At 40.7% G+C, this 22,094-nt stretch overlaps 1 protein-coding gene across 1 annotated transcript in view; it reads right to left on the bottom strand.

Moving 5' to 3' along the window:
* The window catches only part of LOC118380173 (alpha-2-macroglobulin-like), a 30,299-nt gene extending 17,364 nt beyond the window's left edge, over positions 1 to 12,935 (bottom strand). The window contains exons 1-15 of the mRNA XM_035767195.2: positions 12,739 to 12,935; positions 11,998 to 12,178; positions 11,532 to 11,688; positions 10,848 to 10,900; positions 9,893 to 9,913; positions 9,414 to 9,579; positions 9,211 to 9,295; positions 7,629 to 7,779; positions 7,388 to 7,508; positions 5,386 to 5,495; positions 5,069 to 5,239; positions 4,574 to 4,807; positions 4,293 to 4,359; positions 2,091 to 2,236; positions 1,232 to 1,381 (exon numbers count right to left, since the gene is read on the bottom strand). Of these exons, the coding sequence (XP_035623088.2) occupies positions 1,232 to 1,381; positions 2,091 to 2,236; positions 4,293 to 4,359; positions 4,574 to 4,807; positions 5,069 to 5,239; positions 5,386 to 5,495; positions 7,388 to 7,508; positions 7,629 to 7,779; positions 9,211 to 9,295; positions 9,414 to 9,579; positions 9,893 to 9,913; positions 10,848 to 10,900; positions 11,532 to 11,688; positions 11,998 to 12,178; positions 12,739 to 12,824 (1,899 nt within the window). The 5' untranslated portion in view covers positions 12,825 to 12,935. The remainder of the gene's footprint in view (positions 1 to 1,231; positions 1,382 to 2,090; positions 2,237 to 4,292; positions 4,360 to 4,573; positions 4,808 to 5,068; positions 5,240 to 5,385; positions 5,496 to 7,387; positions 7,509 to 7,628; positions 7,780 to 9,210; positions 9,296 to 9,413; positions 9,580 to 9,892; positions 9,914 to 10,847; positions 10,901 to 11,531; positions 11,689 to 11,997; positions 12,179 to 12,738) is intronic.
* Positions 12,936 to 22,094: the final 9,159 nt, after the last annotated feature.

Raw genomic sequence — 22,094 nt, 5'->3', positions numbered from 1 at the left:
TGAAGACCAGCATCCCGGAGTCACCTCTTTACTGTTGACATTGAGACTGGTGTTTTGCAGGTACTATTTAATGAAGCTGCCAGTTGAGGACTTGTGATGCGTCTGTTTCTCAAACTAGACACTAATGTACTTGTCGTCTTGCTGTGCACCGGGGCCTCCCACTCCTTTCTATTTTGATTAGTGCCAGTTTGCGCTGTTCTGTGAAGGGAGTAGTACACAGCGTTGTACGAGATCTTCAGTTCCTTGGAAATTTCTCGCATGGAATAGCCTTCATTACTCAGAACAAGAATAGACTGATGAGTTTCAGAAGAAAGTCCTTTGTTTCTGGCCATTTTGAGCCTGTAATCAAACCCACAAATGCTGATGCTCCAGATTCTCAATCTCAACTAGTGTTATTGACTTGTATATTGTTTACTCCATGTGTAACTCTGTGTTGTTGTCTGTTCACACTGCTATGCTTTATCTTGGCCAGGTCGCATTTGTAAATGAGAACTTGTTCTCAACTAGCCTACCTGGTTAAATAAAGGTGAAATAAAAAAAATCAGCACAACAGATTTCAGCTGTGCAAATATAATTGCAAAAGGGTTTTCTAATGATCAATTAGCCTTTTAAAATGATAAACTTGGATTAGCTAACACAACGTGTCATTGGAACACAGGAGTGATGGTTGCTGATAATGGGCCTCTATACGCCTATGTAGATATTCCATTAAAAAAAATCTGCCATTTCCAGCTACAATAGTCATTTACAACATTAACAATGTCTACATTCTATTTCTGATCAATTTGATGTTATTTTAATGGACAAAAAAAGTGATTCTGTCAAAACAAGGACATTTCTAAGTTACCCCAAACTTTTGAACAGTAGTGTATGCTGCTGACTCATGTGAGTATAGTGTAGAGAATCATTGTACCATCTAAACCACTGTGAAATATTGGTGTTTCAGCTGTTTGAAGATGGTATACAAAACCAAAAGTAAAATAGAAATAGCACACAGAACAGATATACTGCTTCTTAGACTTGCATTCACGTAGATCTATAACTCACATTTCCACTTTAAGTACCAATATGAATATGCTTTCCAGCACACCAAATGGCCCACTGTGAACAGACCCCCTCCATATCTGCTGTTGTCACTTATTCCCCTGAAGCTGGTTGTTGTGGCCAGCACCACAAAAGCTGTTTATATGGTGGTATGACAGTTGACATTCACTTCAGTGAGCTCTGTTACCTTGTCAGCATCCAGCCTCTTCCCTGGTTCCATAATGTGAACACTCTTGTCCACAGCACTGAGGCCACAGAGGGAGCCGGGCTGGGCCGAGAGCTGCAGGGTGGTCTCCTCCCCTGGGACTGCTTTTGAGGGTGAGAACTCCACAAACACCTGGCACACAGGACATACATAGGTGTACATGATACACCTTTAGTGTGTTGTGTAAATATGTACCATTTGTGTTAAAGTGGTCGCTAGCTAGCTCGCGTACTCCCTTTAGCGTCAGCATGAGCATTGTCGGGAATGCATTACTATTTAGCATGCTTATTAGCGATTAGCATGTGTTAGCTTTTGTCTGTGGTGCTAGGCAATTTTCGGTTGTAGGTCGCTCATGCTTATTACGTTTTATAATGTGTTGATCTTTCTAGATTGCTCCATTGTTTATTTGTGCATCTAGCATGTGTTTGGGTCCAGTTTAGTTTGTTGACATGCAAATAGGCATATTTTTCCCATACAGTGCTATAGCCTAAGTTCTCCTATATTTTATTTTACAAAACCACAATTAACGTTAGTATCAGAGAGGGTGGTGTTGTATTTCTGTGTGTGGATCTTCATTAAACACAAGAACTACTGCTTCCTGCTCGTGTTCTGAACGGACACTTGTGGTGGTGGTTGCTTCCAGCCTAAAATCCAGCACCTACGTTTTTTTATTGGTTCTTCGAATTCATAAACAACTCATATTTTTCACATACATACACACACACACACACACACACACACACACACACACACACACACACACACACACACACACACACACACACACACACACACACACACACACACACACACACACACACACACACACACACACACACACCTTGTGTCTGAAGCATTTCTCAGTGGGGAAGTTCCTGCTGTGGGCGATTATAGCCTCGCTGGGTAGCATACTGTACACCAGGACCTGTACCAACGGCGTCATCTCTGGAACCACAGCCAACTTCAAGGTGACTTCACCCTCAGTTACTGCAAAGCAAGAGCATATCACACCGAGTACGTTTACATGCACCGTAATAATTCGATATTAAACGGATTATGGCTGAAAACAGATTATGCAATAGTCACTTTACTCTTTATCGGTGTAAAGCCAACCTCAAAGAAAGCATACACCGATTAAAACACCAGGGGCATATAAAACGTTGGGTATGCACAAAATATGCCCCTAAACATGCATGCCCAGTTTTCACTCAAAAGTTGGTATTTATAAAAACTGAATTTGAAGTGGGAATGTGCTTTTACACCTGCATTGTTTGCTGTTTGGGGTTTTAGGCTGGGTTTCTGTACAGCACTTTGAGATATCAGCTGATGTACGAAGGGCTATATAAATAAATTTGATTTGATTTGATTTGAATGTGCCTGTCCTCCTGTAAACTTCAGACCATGCGTACGCACAGTTTCTAGTGGTCGAAGTACTGCATTGCAAGATGGCAAAAGTAGCCTCGTGCAGGAATATATGACACTCTTATTCATAACAAAAAACAGGTAGCTAAATATAATAATATTACTACTAATAATAATTTTCCCGTAGCGAGAAGAGCGAAAATCGATGTATTTTATCTTTGCGTTCTAAAATATGCCTATTTCTAATGATTAATTTCATTACCATGATCATTGCAGAATAAATCCTCACCTTTTCTGGCTGTGATGGTTTCATAGGCTACCCACGAAATAGCCTATAGGCCTAGGATAGCCTAGGACAATAATCATGCAGAATAAATTCCTCACATTTTCTGGCCATAATGAGTTCATATTCCCGAAGTAGCCACACAAGAAATTACCATGTGCATCGCACATGTAATTGGGATTATTAGATAGGCTATTATACTGTCATTTCACGTTTTTTAAAAAACTTTTGGACGCATTGGACGGGGAACAAGGTTTATAACATACAGTATTTAACAGGTGAACAGCAGTTGATTATTTGTATTGAAGTGTGTAGGCTACCACTAAGTAGTCCTACTGTTTTCATTTTAGACAATGTTTCAGAATTCGTGGGCAGTGCAGCATATTTATGTTTAAGGAAACAATTATGCAAAACATTATTGCATTCAAACGATATTTTTTTATTTAACCTTTATTTAACCATGTATGCCAGTTGAGAACAAGTTCTCATTTACAACTGCGACCTGTGATCTGTTTAGAGGTCCACAACAATTTTCAATTGGTTTTGTCTTTCAGAAACGGCCTGGTAGATTACAGAAAATGTCACTGCAAAATAAATAATTCTGTCAACACCTCCAAAGACATTTGATCAAGTTCAACATGACTATTTCCTGTAGCTACTGTCTTGGCCTAATTCCAATACCATAAAAGATAAACGATGAGTGTTTCCCAGGAGGAGTTATAATGCTCATTGATGCGCGCACAGTTTTATAACAGGTCTGATGTATAATCAGAAACATGCTTATGTATGGCATGCACCAAGTTTATGTATCTCAATATTTGTGTGTATGTGCAGTCTTTTCAGAAATGGTGCACGCAGATATTTAGTGTTAAATTTACGCAACGGTTATGAATGAGGCCCCTGGTTTTCTGTACAATCATTCAAATTATTAGTATTTATAAATACCTTATTCGTTGATGTAAACACATTACTGGTCTTCAAGCAGTGTATTTGATCTGCTCATTTGCTAGCACCAGCCGAGCGATCTGCCTTCTTTAGCGCAAGGGAAGTGAGTTTGAATGTATGTGTTTTATAAGTCGTTTTCACATACACACTTTAAATGTCCGAACTCAGAATCAAATATGCTTCCCAAAAATAGCATGGTGGCTGTCGTAAAAAGTTTATTTTGAACTCTGCTGAACGTTTATTTATCAGTAGCCTGATTTCAGACTTCCATGTTAACAGGGTTATTAGGGAAAGTGTTATTCTTGCAAAGCATGTAAACGTTTTAATCTAAGTGTTATATTAATCTGCCTAGCCACAATAATCGCATTATTGTGCAGCATGTAACCTTACACACGGTCATTGTCATCAAGCACCTCTCAGTAGGTCCATAATTACTTAATAAATCATCCTCACCAGGACTCCCCTGCTGTACAGTAACCTTCATATGTCCATGGTGAAGTATCTCCCCTCTGGATAAGGCCTGGAGGAGGGAAAAACAGTTTTCCCATCAAGTCAGGAATAATGAGATGATGAGGAGTATTGGTGTTGTATATGGACATCCTTCCTTTAAAGGTGAGAGGCTGGGACTATGTCTGAAATGACCCTGTTCAAAATAGTGCACTATGGAATAGGGTGCCATTTCGGATGCACCCTGGGTTTGCAGCTTGTCACAACTTGTTTCTGGTTCTACTCACCAGGTAGATGACATCCACGGAGCCCTTTGGGACGGTCTCCCCTACGATAGCATACTGGATGGTGATTGACACTTCCTCCCCACATGCCAGTGGTTTCTCCGTCTTCTGAATATCCAGAGAGCTGGATGTTTTACTGTGAGGGGCAGTGGGCTGGATCAGTGAGAGTACGTGGTGCCCCCTGTTGAAATAGGGGACCCTGTATCTAGTGCTCTCTGCTTCTGGTGTGTTGCTAACCTGGAAATCAACAGAGGGAAGAGGGAGTATAACGAAAGGCCCAATTGACCCTTAGAGCTCCACCTCTGAGAGCACCTCCACCCCTTAGAGCTCTGATAGGATAGGTGGAAGTTTCACCATATTGCTTATTATACCAATGGAATCTTCTCAGATCTCCACAAGAGCATGATAGACCTCAGGGTGTAGGGTCAATGGGGTGATTTGGGATTGAGCATAAAGAGTCTCAGAATCTTTCAAAACCTTAGAAGGAATCATACTTACTATGAGGTTAATATCCTCTTTGGGCATAGTGGTTGTGTTGAGGGAGAAACTGGCAACACCATGACTGTCCGTGGTTAGGTTCTGGAGATGATGTGAGGACCAGCCTTTCTTCTCTAACAGGTAGACTAACATGTCAGAGATAGGTGTGTTGTTGAAGTGAACAACGTTTATCTGAGGAAAAAAGGAGTAATGCCATGCTACATCTGTTTGTCACTGTTACCTACCATTAGTAGTTAAGTAAACAGGAATGTCAAAGAACAAATGGCATCCACAATTCAACAAAGTACTAGGAACAATAACACTGGATCTGGACTTACCTTGCCCTCGATAATTGATCCATGCTCATAGATTTTGGGCGTGTCGACAAACGTGAGTTTTCCAATCACATAGGAGAGCACTATGTGTTTTTCCTCTGACCGTGTAATACCTGTCAAAGGAAAACAAATGAGCATAGGATGGTTTATTTAACAAGAACACATGCCACCATGATGCACAATGACAGTTCACAATGCAGAAGTCAATTGCAGTGCAGTTTACACAATATTTTAAAACATGATTAAAAACATGTATACAGTGGGGCAAAAAAATATTTAGTCAGCCACCAATTGTGCAAGATCTCCCACTTAAAAAGTAGAGAGGCCTGTAATTTATCGTAGGTAGACTTCTACTATGTCAGAAAAAATTAGAAGAAAAAAATCCAGAAAATCACGTTGTAGGATTTTTAATGAATTTATTTGCAAATTATGGTGGAAAATAAGTATTGTCAATAACAAAAGTTTCTCAATACTTTGTTATATACCCTTTTATGGCAATGACAGAGGTCAAACGTTTTCTGTAAGTCTTCACAAGGTTTTCACACACTGTTGCAGGTTTTTGGCCCATTCCTCTATGCAGATCTCCTCTAGAGCAGTGATGTTTTGGGGCTGTTGCTGGGCAACACAGACTTTCAACTCCCTTCAAAGATTTTCTATGGGGTTGGTGGCTAGGCCACTCCAGGACCTTGAAATGCTTCTTACGAAGCCATTCATTCGTTGCCCGGGCGGTGTGTTTGGGATCATTGTCATGCTGAAAGACCCAGCCACGTTTCATCTTCAATGCCCTTGCTGATGGAAGGAGGTTTTCACTCAAAATCTCACGATACATGGCCCGATTCATTCTTACCTTTACACGGATCAGTCGTCCTGGTCCCTTTGCAGAAAAACAGCCCCAAAGCATGATGTTTCTACCCCCATGCTTCACAGTAGGTATGGTGTTCTTTGGATGCAACTCAGCATTCTTTGTCCTCCAAACACAATGAGTTGAGTTTTTACCAAAAATATATATTTTGGTTTCATCTGACCATATGACATTCTCCCAATCTTCTTCTGGATCATCCCAAATGCTCTCTAGCAAACTTCAGACGGGCCTGGACATGTACTGGCTTAAGCAGTGGGACACATCTGGCACTGCAGGATTTGAGTCCCTGGCGGCGTAGTATGTTACTGATGGTAGGCTTTGTTACTTTGGTCCCAGCTCTCTGCAGGTCATTCACTAGGTCCCCCCGTGTGGTTCTGAGATTTTTGCTCACCGTTCTTGTGATCATTTTGACCCCACGGGGTGAGATCTTGCGTCAAGCCCCAGATCAAGGGAGATTATCAGTGGTCTTGTATGTCTTCCATTTCCTAATAATTGCTCCCACAGTGGATTTATTCAAACCAAGCTGCTTACCTATTGCAGATTCAGTCTTCCCAGCCTGGTGCAGTTCTACAATTTTGTTTCTGGTGTCCTTTGACAGCTCTTTGGTCTTGGTCATAGTGGAGTTTGGAGTGTGAATGTTTGAGGTTGTGGACAGGTGTCTTTTATACTGATAACAAGTTCAAACAGGTGCCATTAATACAGGTAACGAGTGGAGGACAGAGGAGCCTCTTAAAGAAGAGGTACACAGGTCTGTGAGAGCCAGAAATCTTGCTTGTTTGTAGGTGACCAAATACTTATTTTCCACCGTAATTTGCAAATAAATTCATTAAAAATCCTACAATGTGATTTCTGGATTTCTTTTTTTTTCTCATTTTGTTTGTCATAGTTGAAGTGTACATATGATGAAAATTACAGGCCTCTCTCATCTCTTGCACAATTGGTGGCTGACTAAATACTTTTTTGCCCCACTGTAAATAGCATTATGGTGTAGCACCGAAGGTCAAACACAGGTCTCCACAATCTAATTACACATATTGACATCATGCCTTTCACTCTCAATTTAAAAAATGTGTTTTCATTTGATTGCAGGCAAATGTTGTCATCACTTTTCCCAACTCCAAATTCTTGTGATAAATGACTTGCCTGTCCCCTCCTCCTCTACTTTTGCATTAAAACTAAACCTGTCTATGAGAATTTTCTCTCCAGCATTCTTTGTGAAAATGGACATGTTGAAGACATGAGAAGCACAGCCAGTTTGGTCCATCTGGGAAAAGCAAGCAAAACCACAGACATTAAGAACTAATTTAACCACATCACATTCAAATGTAATATGTTGGTAAAGACAATTATACTGATGATAGTTTCTTCAGGAAAGCATACAGACCTCTATTGACTCTTTGTGGCAGGGGGCTGTATAATCAGGAACTCCTTGTTGAGTTTCCACATCAAATCTCATTGATATCAATACATCGTTCCTTAAAGGTCGGCACAACTCTACCTCTGCTTTTCCAGGTACAGGCTGTCCATACGTGTATCTGATTTTATTTCATAATGAAAAGCATCAAAAACATCATACATTTCCTACTTAGAGAGACATAGTATATTATAAACCTCATATGAGACATTACAAAGGCTCATACATGCTGCTTACAACAGTGCATTATACCTGCAGGTTTTCTTTAAGTCAAGTACTTTCAACATTGTCAATGCATCTAGACCTGTATTGATAAAGCCTCTCAGTGTATGAGTGTTGATCTAGGATCAGTGCAATCGTTTGTGTCACATGTATAGGGAGACCTGATCCTAGATCAGCAATCCTACTCTGAGATGCTTTATGACTAAAGGCCCAGCTGTTCATGTAAATGCCACTGTCTCAAACTTTTAAATTATTAGAAGCAATTTATAACTTTGAGCAGTAGTAGCATTGTAGGTCTTCATTTAGTTTTTGTCATTAGTACAGATTTGGGTTCAAATACGTGCATATTTATAGTTTATTTAAAAAAATATTATCCCTTTTTCTCCCCAATTTCGTGGTATCCAATTGTTAGTAGTTACTATCTTGTCTCATCGCTACAACTCCCGTAAGGGCTCAGGAGAGACGAAGGCCGAAAGTCATGCGTCCTCTGAAACACAACCCAACCAAGCCGCACTGCTTCTTAACACAGCGCGCATCCAACCAGGAAGCCAGCCGCACCCATGTGTCGGAGGAAACACCGTGCACCTGGCAGCCTTGGTTAGCGCGCACTGCGCCCGGCCCGCCAGCCACAGGAGTCGCTGGAGCGCGATGAAACAATGATATCCCTACCGGCCAAACCCTCCCTAACCCGGACGACGCTATGCCAATTGTGCCTCGCCCCACGGACCTCCCGGTCGCTGCCTGCTGCGACAGAGCCTGGGCGCGGACCCAGAGTCTCTGGTGGCACAGCTAGCGCTGCAGTGCAGTGCTCTAGACCACCCGAGAGGCCCAAATACATGCATATTTAAGTATTTGTTTCCAAATACACTATTTCAAATACCCCTAAGACCAAACAGACAGGGGTTGAAATGTATGGACTATTAAAATATTTGGATTTCCAAATACATTCCAATACTGAATTACTTGTATTTTTTTAAAGTATTAATTTATTCAACTAGGAAAGTCAGTTAAGAACAAATTGTTATTTACAATGACTGCCTACCCAGACCAAATGTGCACCATGTTATGGGACCAATCACAGGCAGATGTGATGCAATCTGGATTTGAACCAGGTACAGCAGTGACACTTCTTGCGCTGACATGCAGTGGCTTAGACCACTGCGCCACTCAGTAAATACTTCCTTTAAGATGTATGCAAAAGTAATTCAAATAATTAAATTAGTATTTGACTCAAAGTCTGCATTTGCGCAATGCGATTAATTAGACAGTGACATTAGTGGAGTTACACATAACAACAGTGCATTGCGAAACGGCGATAGTGTAGACTCACGTTGCACATACTTCTACTTTATACTCCTCTTGAACAATGCTGATCTCATCGGTGAGGTTCATTTTGATCTCAAACTTTGGCAAAACTAGATATAATAGAACAGCAGTTAACTCATGAATGTTCCTGGATTGTGATTTAATAATTCAACTGCCAGATCCATAATATTACCGAGCATGAAAGGTAAATAAAGAAGCTCAACTTACCATATTTTTCTACCTTGAAGTGATGGTATATTTTCTTATCACCAATCCACACTACAATAGCATAGGATCCTACGGGTGCTTCAGAGTTCAGGGGGTGAGAAAGCTGCAGAATGTTGCCGCTAGATGATGTATTGACCCACTGTCCAATCCTATTCTGATGAATATCCTGTTTATTCATAGAACAAAGGACACATTTAGCAGGGCACAAGACTGTGGAACGTTCAGATACAAACATGTTATGTAAGCCAAACATGCCTGTCTGACATGTAGAATAAGGAGTCACGTCAGTTCTATTCATGACATTTCTATCTGCAATGTTCTGAAGTTTTCTTACTGAAGGTGGCCCAGATGTGTTCACATAAAGCTGATATGGAGGCTTCTGGTAACTCCCATGTGGAAATGAATGATGACCTACCTAGCTGGTGGAGTCATCGTCTTATCATGTTGTAGTATTTTTGACAGACTAATAAGGGTCTTACCTCAAGTTCCACAACATTGTACTGTGAAGGGCAAAGACAAAAGGTTGGTTAATGTTTTATGAATAACTAAAATTCCCCCAAAATGAACTGAGGAGCAAAGCTGTGTGCAACTATAGGAATCAGGCAGGTGCTTGGGTTTGTCTCCTCAACTAAATATCACAAGTAGTATTTGCACTGGGACTTTAAAATAAAGTCAGTAGATTAATTCAATCTGAGGACAAAAATCCCATACATTCCAATCTGACCTACAGTAAATTAATTGAAAATCCCATGTCCTGTGGTGAATGTTTGAGGACCCTAAAATACACACACGCAGGTTTATTTAGAGAACCTCTGCAGAACCTTTGCACTGAGTGCTATGGGTCTCAAATGTTTGTGTAGCCTTATCAAACAGACATGGCCTAAAGATTTGGAATTTGCCCCATAGTTGTTCAAAACATTTCCCATTTCCAAAGTCTTATTGTTCATGGAGTACTAACGAGATGTGTATAACATGTGGCTAGTTGATTACTGAATTAAAATAACCATTTACAGTATATTGTCCATCATAAGCCTTGTCCCTGTCCATAAGGCAGGAGCCTATGTCCTGTTTCTGTAGAGTGAAGGAGCCTGGACAGGATGCTAGTCTATTGCTTGGCATTAACCTCAATCCATCTCCTTAATGTTCAGTGTCAAGTAGAGAGGCATCTGATCCCGTTCTTTGGTAAGGCTCGACACCCTAAATCTTCCATTCTCAAGGAGGACACTAACCACAAGGCCGCAGAGTTGAGTTGGTTGGACAATGTTGTACATAGTGTTACATAATACCTGATTGCTACATCTATCAGACAGTAATGTGAAGCAATCCTTGAGATTCTTCTGTATTTGTCTTTTCTTTAAGTGGTTGAGATACTGATCTAAATGAAGATGAAATAGATGTCATTGTTTTCAATATTCAATCATTTTCAAGACTCACCAGCTGATTGACAGGGCTAAAATTGGTATCCAAGGCGATCACTCTAAACTGCACTGTAAAAAGACAATGAAAAGACAAAGACAAGCACTCAATTAGAAATTTAGAAGCATAATTTAGCTAACTGTCCCAGATTTTCCAGAAATCCCTGTTGAAGGATTCCCAGATTCCAGGAATCTTTCAACCAGGATTTCTGTAAAACCTGGGATTTTTGGGAAAGTTACCAGAATTTTGCAAGACAAACTTTAACAGCTACTCTGGATAGTATTTTACACTGTTGGTACTAAGGCCCCAATTCAATCAATTGCAGTTAAAGGAAAACTGCACTGAGTTCGCTGAAAATATTTACAATATCAATATAAGTTGACTGAGAACACATTCTCATTTACCGCAACGACCTGGGGAATAGTTACAGGGGAGAGTAGGAGTGATGTGAGCCAATTGGAATCAACGGATAATGTCCAGGAGAAGAATAGTTTGTAACATATGATATGTTGGCTCAAATGCCAGTGTACATATTCTGAGTGAACCCACAGCGGATTTGTTCTTTATCTGCACCTGATGGTGCGGTTTCAAGTGTTTCTGGGATGACAGGGCAAACCATCATAGAAACATACTCCCACCTAATTGTCCTGTTTCTTAGCAAGGAGACTAATTGTGTAAGTCACTGGCTCTGTGTAAAATTACCTGTTTGTCCTGGGTTGTAGATTGGTTTATCCGTTTGGATGAATGTAATCGGACTGTAGGGTTTGATCATGACCTTTCTCTCCTCTGTCGATAGAAACGTTTCACCTCGAACCTCCACCTTAAAGTTTTGCACTTGGTCACTCTCCACCTGAGGGGCCTGTCAGTGAGACAATGAACCAATGACATATGATCATATGGTAAGAACGTGCTGCAACAATGTCAAGGTTGTGAAGATTCAATCACTTCTCCTTTCATCAGTGTGTTTTAAAAATGATTTTTCTTTAGTACTTAATGTCATCTTTTTTTTAATGTCAAATTTCAGCCAGAATCCCAGAAAAGCCACCACATTGACATTTCCCATCAAATAAGATAGCATTGCACTAAAATGAAGAGATGCATCACAAAGCTAAGAAGTACTGTATACTCTTATTGGAATGGTTCTGGATGTCGACCAGTGCTGGCTGACCTGAAACTGGAAACAGCGGTGAAACTCTTGGTCAGAACTCTCTTGGAGAAGAATTTTGCTCTGCTCATCAACAATCAGAGATATGGTCATGACCAGGGTCTCGTTGGGCTGCAGAAGACTGGCACAAAGCTTGGCCTCTGAGCCTGCCTGGATCACTGCAGGAATGGCTACCATGTAAACCCTAGAGAGAACATATGCATGCACAACAGCAAACATACAGGAAAATCAGTACAAAATGAGAGTGCACCTCTAAACAAGAAACTACAGATGTAGGATCTTCATTTCACAAGTATTGTTATAGCAAAATAATCCTGCAGCAACACGATTTGAATGTTATGTCCATAATGTTGCTTGATATGTGATTCCGCAATTATCCGGACAAAAGTAGGCTACAGGTTGCATGAAAAGTGCAATACTGTTAATATAACCATGTGTTAGTGCAGGTTTTCAATTAATTTATGTCAAACACAATGCTCATCTGCATTTCCTGCAATGTTCCACGTAACAACAAAATAAAAACTTTATTTTGTCCTCTAAAGAGGAGGGGTGGGCCAAAAAATAATAATAATAATAATTAAGATAAAAAAATAAAGATTCCTTTTTAAAAAGCCTATACTTATAGGTGAAATACACAGAATAAATATCTGCAGAAAGGGTAGATGAAAAACAGTTCGAAATTTGCTCAGGACGAGACGCCGCATCTGATTACTAAATTCTAACTGACTGTGCAGATTTACTTACGGTCTTGGAGTTTCTTGACAGAAACAAAGCCAGTGAAAGCAGGCAAAGAATATCCATCTACAAACGTGAAGCCCAGAAGGAACCATGACTCAATGAGAGAAATAAAAAACACCAAGTCAGCCTATGTCCCAGTATTCCTACTGGAAAGACTTCCCTACTGCACTGTGTAGAGTACAAGCAGGGGAACTGGTGTAGTAGCCAGGTTGAATGATTGAAGTTAAAGCCTTGTGAATGTTTGACCAATTTGTGTCAACAACAGTGATTTTCAGTGATTGGCAGATTCTCTGTCATGGAGACTACACATGCACCATCAATATACATACAGTACAGTGCAGGACATTGGCTTGCACTATGACCTGATTACATCTCAATAGTTTGCATGCAATGCCTGTTTTTTACTTTGTCCATATTAAAAATATATATATATTTAACTTGGCAAGTCAGTTGAGAACATCTTATTTACAATGATGGCCTACCAGGGCACAGTGGTTTAACCGCCTTGTTCAAGGGAAGAATGACAGATTTGTACCTTATCAGCTCGGGGATTCAATCCTGCTACCTTTCGGTTACTGACCCAACGCTCTATCCACTAGACTACCTGCCGCCCCTTTATAATATACAGTGGGTTCAAAAATTATTGGATCCCTTGATAAAGATGAGCAAAAAAGACTATAAATAAAAATAATATAAATAAATATTACAAACATTGAGCTACAGTGGCAAGAACAAGTATGTGAACCCTTTGGAATTACCTGTAATTTCTGCATAAATCGGTCATAAAATTTGATCTGATCTTCATCTAAGTCACAACACTAGACAGACAGTCTTTTTTAAACTAACAACACACAAACAGCTATACGTTTTCATGTCTTTATTGAACACAGTGTAAACATTCACAGTTTAGGGTGGGAAAAGTATGTGAATCCTTGGATTTAAAAACTGTTTGACCCTCCTTTGGCAGCAATAACCTCAACCAGACGTTTTCTGTAGTTGCGGATCAGACCTGCACAACGGTCAGGAGAAATGTTGGACGATCCCTCTTTACAAAACTGTTTCAGTTCAGCCACAGCATTTTAAATCGGGTTGAGGTCAGGACTCTGACGGGGCTACTCCTGAAGGTGTATTTTCATCTGTTGAAACCATTCTGTTGATGATTTACTTCTGTGTCCTGGGTCGTTGTCCTGTTGCATCACCCAACTTCTGTTGAGCTTCAATTGGCGGACAGATAGCCTTACATTCTCCTGCAAAATGTCTTGATAAACTTGGGAATTCATTTTTCCGTCGATGATAGCAAGCTGTCCAGGCCCTGAGGCAGCAAAGCAGCCCCAAACCATGATGCTCCCTCCACCATACTTTACAGTTGGGATGAGGTTTTGATGTTGGAGCGCAGTGTCTTTTTTCTCCACACATAGTGTTGTGTGTTCCTTCCAAGCAACACAACTGTAGGTTCATCTGTCCACAGAATATTTTGCCAGAAGCACAGTTGAACATCCAGGTGCTCTTTTGCAAAATTCAGACGTGCAGCAATGGGTTTTTTTGGACAGCAGTGGCTTCTTCCGTGGTGTCCTCCCATGAACACCATTCTTGTATAGTGTTTTACGTATTGTAGACTCGTCAACAGAGATGTTAGCATGTTCAAGAATTTTCTGTATGTTTTTAGCTGACACTCTAGGATTCTTCTTAACCTCATTGATCATTCTGCCCTTTGCTCTTGCAGTCATCTTTGCAGGACAGCCACTCCTAGGGAGAGTAGCAACAGTGCTGAACGTTCTCCATTTATAGACAATTTGTCTTACCGTGGACTGATGAACAACAAGGCTTTTAGAGATCATTTTGTAACCCTTTACAGCTTTATGCAAGTCAACAATTCTTCTGGGATCTCTTTTGTTCGAGGCATGGTTCACATCAGGCAATGCTTCTTGTGAATAGAACTCAAATTTTGTGAGTATTTTTTATAGCACAGGGCAGCTCTAACCAACATCTCCAATCTCTTCTCATTGATAGGACTCACATACTTTCTCCAACCTACACTGTGAATGTTTAAATGATGTACTCAATATAGACAAGAAAAATACAATAATTTGTGTGTTATTAGTTTAAGCACACTGTGTTTGTCTACTGTTGTGACTAAGATGAAGATCAGATCAAATTGTGTGACTAATTTATGCAGAAATCCAGGTCATTCCAAAGGGTTCCCATACTTTTATTGCAACTGTATATGGTAAGCATTTTTTTGAACAATTATATTATTTTATACTAATACAATTGTTCAGAGAAATATATTTTGTTTAACAAGTAATACCAATAATCTCAAAAAGATAAGGGTAAAAAGGATTGGATTCCCTGTTTTCAATCATCCAGCACCCTCCCCTTATGAGATTGGAGAACAAATTGGGAGGTATTTTAGACCATTCCTCCATACAGAATGTTTCCCGATTCTTGATATCCTTCATCTGCGCTTATGGACTTTCCTTATCAATTGAAACCACAGATTTCTGGAGACTGAGATTGCCATTGCAAAATGTAGATTTTGTGGTCAATAAACCCTTTTTGGGGGATTTTGATTTGTACTTAGGGATATTGTCTTGCTGGAAGATTCACTTGAGGTTGTACCATGTGAGTTCATATGTGTACCAGTGAAGTACCTTTTGACTTTTTTTTTTTTACCTCGGGGAACAACACTGTACCCAGAGCCGACTCTACAAGGTGGCAAAGCCGGGCATGGACCCCCCAGATAGAATTTGTGCCTCCTCAGTTTTGTTTCCCCATAAACATAACAAATGTTATATGAATTACAGTGCACCTAATGACCTGTTGGACTTTGTTACATCTGCTCCTGCCACGCCCTCTACTTCTCATCCAGTGTCTCCCTAACTTCTGTAGGGTAGGGGGCACTATTTTCATCCTGTGTCTCCCCAAGTGCTCTCTCCCTCTCTCTCTCTCTCTGTGTGGGTGTATGCGATTGCCACTTCCACGCTACCAGACCGTAGCCTCTGCTCAGTCAGTCTGCGTTTGTTCCTGCATAGATCATGTTATCCTCTTGTGCCTGTTTCCCTAGCCTGACGCTGCTTTTCTCTCCACAACAGTTCCATCTGCTCTGACTCTGGTCTCTGTCTCCAGTCCCTCGTCTCGTCAGTCCAGCTTCCCTGCCCCCACTCTACTGCTTCCTTGAATTCTGCTCCAGACCTACTCCCCTTGCCCCAGCCTCAGTTCCTGCTTCCCTGCTACCCGCCCGAGCTTCCCCTGGCCTGCAACCGTATCTTACGGCAAAAAAAGAGCTTCTGGATATCAGGACAGAGATCACTCACCTCGGATTAAACAAAGATTCTTTCTCCAACAAGCAGGAAGCACAGGACATTCTCCAAACATCTGACATCATCCCTCGTGAGGACCCACAGGAGGCGAGTGGGAAAGCTGCCGTTACCGTCAATATTACTCGCCAACGTGCAATCATTGGACAATAAATTAGACGAGGTACGATCCCGTATATCCTACCAACGGGACATCATAAACTGTAATATCCTATGTTTCACGGAATCGTGGCTGAATGACGACATGGATATTCAAGTAGCGGGATATACGCTGCACCGGCAAGATAGAACAGCACACTCCGTAAGATGGGAGGCGGTTTGTTCATATTTGTAAACAACAGCTGGTGCACGAAATCTAAGGAAGTCTCTAGATTTTGCTTGCCTGAAGTAGAGTATATTGTGATAAATTGCAGGCCACACTACCTGCCTAGAGAGTTTTCAGCTACACTTTTCGTGGCTGTTTATTTACCACCACAGACAGATGCTGGCACTAAGACCGCACTCAGCCAGCTGTATAAGGAAATAAGCAAACAGGAAACTACTCACCCAGAGGAGGCGCTCCAACCGACCTACAGGTTATGGAAAATTTGCTCGTTGTATTTCTCCCGTAGGTTTCCTGAAGGAGAAAGCCTCCACTTTTATATGTTGTGATAATTGCGTTGTTAGCTCTATAAGCAGTTAGTTCATATGCCTTGACACTGTGATAGAGACAATAAGAAATCAATTCAACCACACCTTTGTTTGATCACAAAACTGGAGAGCAACCCCTGTCCAGTGAAGTCCACAGAGCATATTGCATGTAACAAACAGTTGAATGATCAAGCAACTTAATATTTCTGACATTTTCGGACTACTAAACAACTATTGATTTAGAATCAGAGTTACAGCAAGTCACAAAGAAAACAGGAGCTGCCTCCACTATTCCAGCACCACTTCAACATCATCAAATCACCTCTGCTTAGTCTCATACAATGACCAATCAAATAAACCAAAAAGCGATTTAGTCCAATCAACGTAAGGTAAATATTAAGGTAAATATGATGTGGCTGTCCATGGTTCCGATTTCTGTCTTTGTGTGTGCTCCGGGGGGTCAGGGGGTCTCCTGCACTGGACTCAGACCTCCTCAGAGACCTCAGCCTCCCTGGCAGTGGAGATCAGCTTCTATGTTCTGCTAGCTTCCCTCAGTGCCTCCCCTCTGTCATTGCCACCGACCTGGGCTAGTCACTCTAGTAACTGATCAATGTAAACATCTACCCTTTCTGTAAATGGGGTATTTTCTTTCATTTTGAACTGATTTACCTGTGATCTGTTGGAGTGTAGCCCTCCAGGCCCTGGCTCTCTACTCCACCGGGGTGTTCAGTAGAGAGGGCACAGTGACAGTACAGTCTCCCAGTGGGGGACAGCACCTCTTTAATGTGAACCAAAACAACAAGCTTCTTTACCAAGAAAGGGTGCTGCAGGACACAGAATGGAAGTGAAGGGCAGTGCTTGTGCCTCAGTGCACGTCAGTGAAAACACATCTCTCCTCCCAATCCAGTTTTTTATATATTACTGTGAATGTCAAACATAAAGATATTTTCTGGCTTGATTTCTAGTTTATGAAATGGTTATTGTTTTTCTATCTTATAAAATGGTTATTTTTAGGCAACCTTGTTCCCCTGACCACTTCTTCCCTCTTTCCCAGGTGGCGCTCCAACTGTAACATCCCTACTCCTACTGACAGCACAACGCTCAGCATCCAGGTGAAAACAGAGGTGGACTGCAACAGCAACTCTTTGAGACCCAGAGTCACGCTGAACCTCGAGTCTCAGTAAGAATGAATGACACATTTACAGAAGCATTCTTTACATACGTTTATTTATGTCACTACAAAGTGTTATTATGGAACATGTCTAACAGAATGGACTTGACCCAAATCACTTGGCTTCATTATGCCTCTGTAGATTATTTCACTTCTAATTTGTAGCTAGGCTTGGATCAGTAACAGTAATAAAACAGATCTGGTCTTTTTATGGCGAAATATCCATTAATTTGATTATTACAAGCACTTATCAAAATCTAACCTTGATGTCAGGGGCCTCTTTTCTTTCACAGATATCATGGAAAGGAGCTGACCAACCAATATGATTATAGTGGATTTGAAAATGCTGTCTGGGTTTGCTCCAGACACAGAGACTTTTGGGAGTGTGAGAAATAGCACATGAAAACATGTAGCAACCAAAAATGTGTTTAACAAAATATATTTTAGATTCTTCAAAGTAGCCACCCTTTGCCTTGACAGTTTTGCACACACTTGGCATTCTCTTAACCAGCTTCACCTGGAATTCCTGTCCAAAAGAGTGCAGGCTCAGGAGACAAGGTGAATAGTGAAAGGCATTGTGTAAGACAGTGGGTCTCATCCTGGGGTACCTGGCCTATCCACAGGGGGTACTTGGGAAAACTCATGGGCAGTGCAATATGTGATTGGCGGTACAGTAAACAAAAAAGGTTGAGAACCACTGTGCTAGACCACATCAAAGGGCAAAAAAACTATCCCTTCTGAAACAAATTATTGCAGCTCTGAATCTTAACAAATACAATGTGCTGTTAATCGGTGTTGCCAAATATACAAAGGTGTGTGGGCCAATGCTCTTTCTCAATTTTGCAGGTTCTCATCTTTTTTCTTCTTCCATCTGTAATCATCATGGACCCCCTGTAGTTCTCATTTTTTCTCTTTCTCCATCTGTAATCATCATGGACCCCCTGTAGTTCTCATCTTTTTTCTTCCTCCATCTGTAATCATCATGGACCCCCTGTAGTTCTCATCTTTTTTCTTCCTCCATCTGTTATCATCATGGACCCCCTGTAGTTCTCATCTTTTTTCTTCCTCCATCTGTTATCATCATGGACCTCCTGTAGTTCTCATCTTTTTTCTTCCTCCATCTGTAATCATCATGGACCCCCTGTAGTTCTCATCTTTTTTCTTCCTCCATCTGTAATCATCATGGACCCCCTGTAGTTCTCATCTTTTTTCTTCCTCCATCTGTAATCATCATGGACCCCCTGTAGTTCTCATCTTTTTTCTTCCTCCATCTGTTATCATGATGGACCCCTGTAGTAATAATAAAGGCGTGGTTCTCTTTTATTTCTCATCAGGGAATGGGATCCAGGAAATCCACTCACTCTAAATTCCATCAACAAGGGGATGTGTCCTGTACTGATCAAACCCATAATGAGTCCTGGCTATAATCTCCATTATGAATTTCTCCTAATAATTTATTGAGCTAATGGTGTGGACAAGGCATGGAAAGATGTAGTCGAAAACACAAATCCATTTAGAGAAAGAGTAACAGAATAATCGAGAACACAAGCATATACACCCACAAAACAGATATTATAGAGCCCTGTTGTTGACAACACAGCTCACGAAACATATCAAAACTTATACTGAGAATTATGGACATATGAGTACGCTGTGAAAAACAATACCTTTGAAGAGCAGCAAGACTCTTCATGACCTAACAATGGGGAAATTAAAAATGTCCTTTTTATGGGTTAGCAAGTGTACCTGCTGAGCTGATATCAAGAAAGAGTATTCAATCACACTCCACTTTAGATGTCAATACAATACATCCTGTTTTTTGCTCAGAGAAGATGCAACTCATGCCCACTTGATTGGACAGTAGCTCTTTAAACCCCACCTCCCCCCTCCCAACTCCTCTTATTTTTCCTCCTGCTCTCTTCATTTGTGCCCTGCCCAGCCTACAACAGTGATTCTCAGATTTCTGTGCTCTTATATTGCCATTGCTGAAGCAACATCGAAGACAACCCTGAAATACCGTCAACAGTGACAACGGTAAGATAAGACATTTCCCTCTTGAAATATTGCATGGAAATAAACCTGTTGAATGGAGGAACTATCTTGGAATCACTCCAGCCATATTCTAAACAATACAAAATGTTGGCATGTACTCTTTGGGATCATAATACTATGGAAAACATGCTTTTCAGAGATGCTGTACAAGTAATAAATAGAACACATGGATATCTATATCTATTTCAATTTTAAAATACTCAAATGGGCAAAGACATGGAGATGGTAACAAGCTTCCCTGTTAACAAGCTTCCCAGCTCTGGTCATTTTTTTAACAACATATTTTACAGTTTCTAGTGCCTTTTGACTTCGTGTCTATTTAATCCTGATTAGATTAACAATGGCAGGAATTATTGAATGATTTGAAGACCAATGGATAAGAATATCACACAGTGGTTACTGTTTTTAAGGGTAAAAGGAAATCAACTGTATTCTAACCAAAAGTTATTTTGGAACAATGAGTTCGATTTTCAATAGAAAGGAACACTGTTGCCTCTTTGCAAAACAATAAGTGCGTTTTAAAAACATAGTTCCCTTCTCAAAACACAAATACATTAATCGAAATTATTATACCGTCAAAATTGATAATACATTCATCAAAAGAACACAACTGCCTGCAAAAAGATTAATGCAACCATACTTATCTCGGCGCAGACAAAACAGAAAGTTAGTCTGTCTTTAAAGATCCATGTAGATCAATATATTTTCTTGGCAGTCACTAAATCATGATGATCAAAAATTGGGACTTAAACTATCCAAAAGTTCAGAATTCTGGGCAGTTACTCTCCTTTTATGCATATTTCACCAAACAATTTCAGGACTAGAACCGAAAGGTTGCAAGATCAAATCCCTGAGCTGACAAGGTAGAATTATGTTGTTCTGCCCCTGAACAAGGCAGTTAACCCACCGTTCTTAGGCCGCCATTGAAAAGTCTGCCACCTCAGGTATCTTGGCCCTCCCACCCCTAAAGGAGGGCAGATCCCGCTCAGCCCAGTCCAAGCTCTTCTCTGTCCTGTCACCCCGATGTTGGAACCAGCTTCCCCCTGAAGCTAGGACAGCAGAGTCTCTGCCCATCTTTCAAAAACATCTGAAACCCTACCTCTTCAAACAGTATCTTAAATAATTCTCCTCACCCCACCCCTCCCCCTTCTAGTTCTAACTCTACTGATAGCTACTTTATTGAGGAAAAATGTACTTTCTATGCCTGTGATTTGTTGTTGTCCCACCTAGCTATCTTAAGATGAATGCACTGTAAGTCACTCTGGATAATAGCGTCTGCTAAATGACTAAAATGTAAACGATAGATATTCATAGTTATTCATTATAGTCAGGATTATGGGGATAGCTTCAATTTGTTTTCAACGTTGTGATGGGTGGAAATGTTCAGACCTATTCAATTGTTTCAGAGTTCAGATCTACAGGGAGTTCCTAGAGGTGAGGCTCGAGTTGTAATTCAGAACCAGTGTGTTTTATCTCCCACAGAGCAACACTGGGGCGTCGGGAACATGTTCCTCTTTTCCACAACACTTCTCTTCCTGTTTCTGGGTGGGTAAGCTAGGAAGCTGCAGACCAGTGCTGCACACACAACAAGCTCATAAATCAGGAGAATCACTGTAATCAAATCTGTCTGCTGATTGAATTACCTCGCTAGATGCATGTTGGACTTTGTCATGCTTTTCTTTTTTCTCCACTTGTTAAATTCATATAAAGACATTATTTCATATAAAGATACATACGTTCTCTTTGCATCACATTTATACCTGTGTGGGGGCTATTAGAAATGTCAGGCTTACACATGCACACTATAACAAGTCATGTGATGAAGCACTGTTTATGTTACATTCTCTTAAAGGGACATTACACTTTCAAATCAAAGTTTGTCAGACGTTTTCAGACCTCCAAAGTAGTCTAATGTCAAGACGAAACCATGTCCCACAACATTGGCTGAGTGTTGATCCACCTATATGCCTCCACCCTAAGTGAGTGGAAAAGATAGGCACTGAATAAAACCAGAGAATTAGATGGTGCTTATCTTTTCCATTCATTTGGGATTGAGGCATTTAGCTGGATCTACAAAACAGATGGTCTAGGTTGTTGACGTGGAGTACCAGTCAAACGTTTGGATTTGTTTTTACAGATTTTTTTAAACAATTTTCTACATTACAATAATAGTGAAAACGTCTTCAAAGCTA

This window comes from Oncorhynchus keta, chromosome 1 (genome assembly GCF_023373465.1).
Source record: "Oncorhynchus keta strain PuntledgeMale-10-30-2019 chromosome 1, Oket_V2, whole genome shotgun sequence".
Classification (NCBI taxonomy): domain Eukaryota; kingdom Metazoa; phylum Chordata; class Actinopteri; order Salmoniformes; family Salmonidae; genus Oncorhynchus; species Oncorhynchus keta.
The sequence above is the reverse complement of the archived record's forward strand: the minus strand, read 5'-3'. Positions and strand labels throughout refer to the sequence as shown.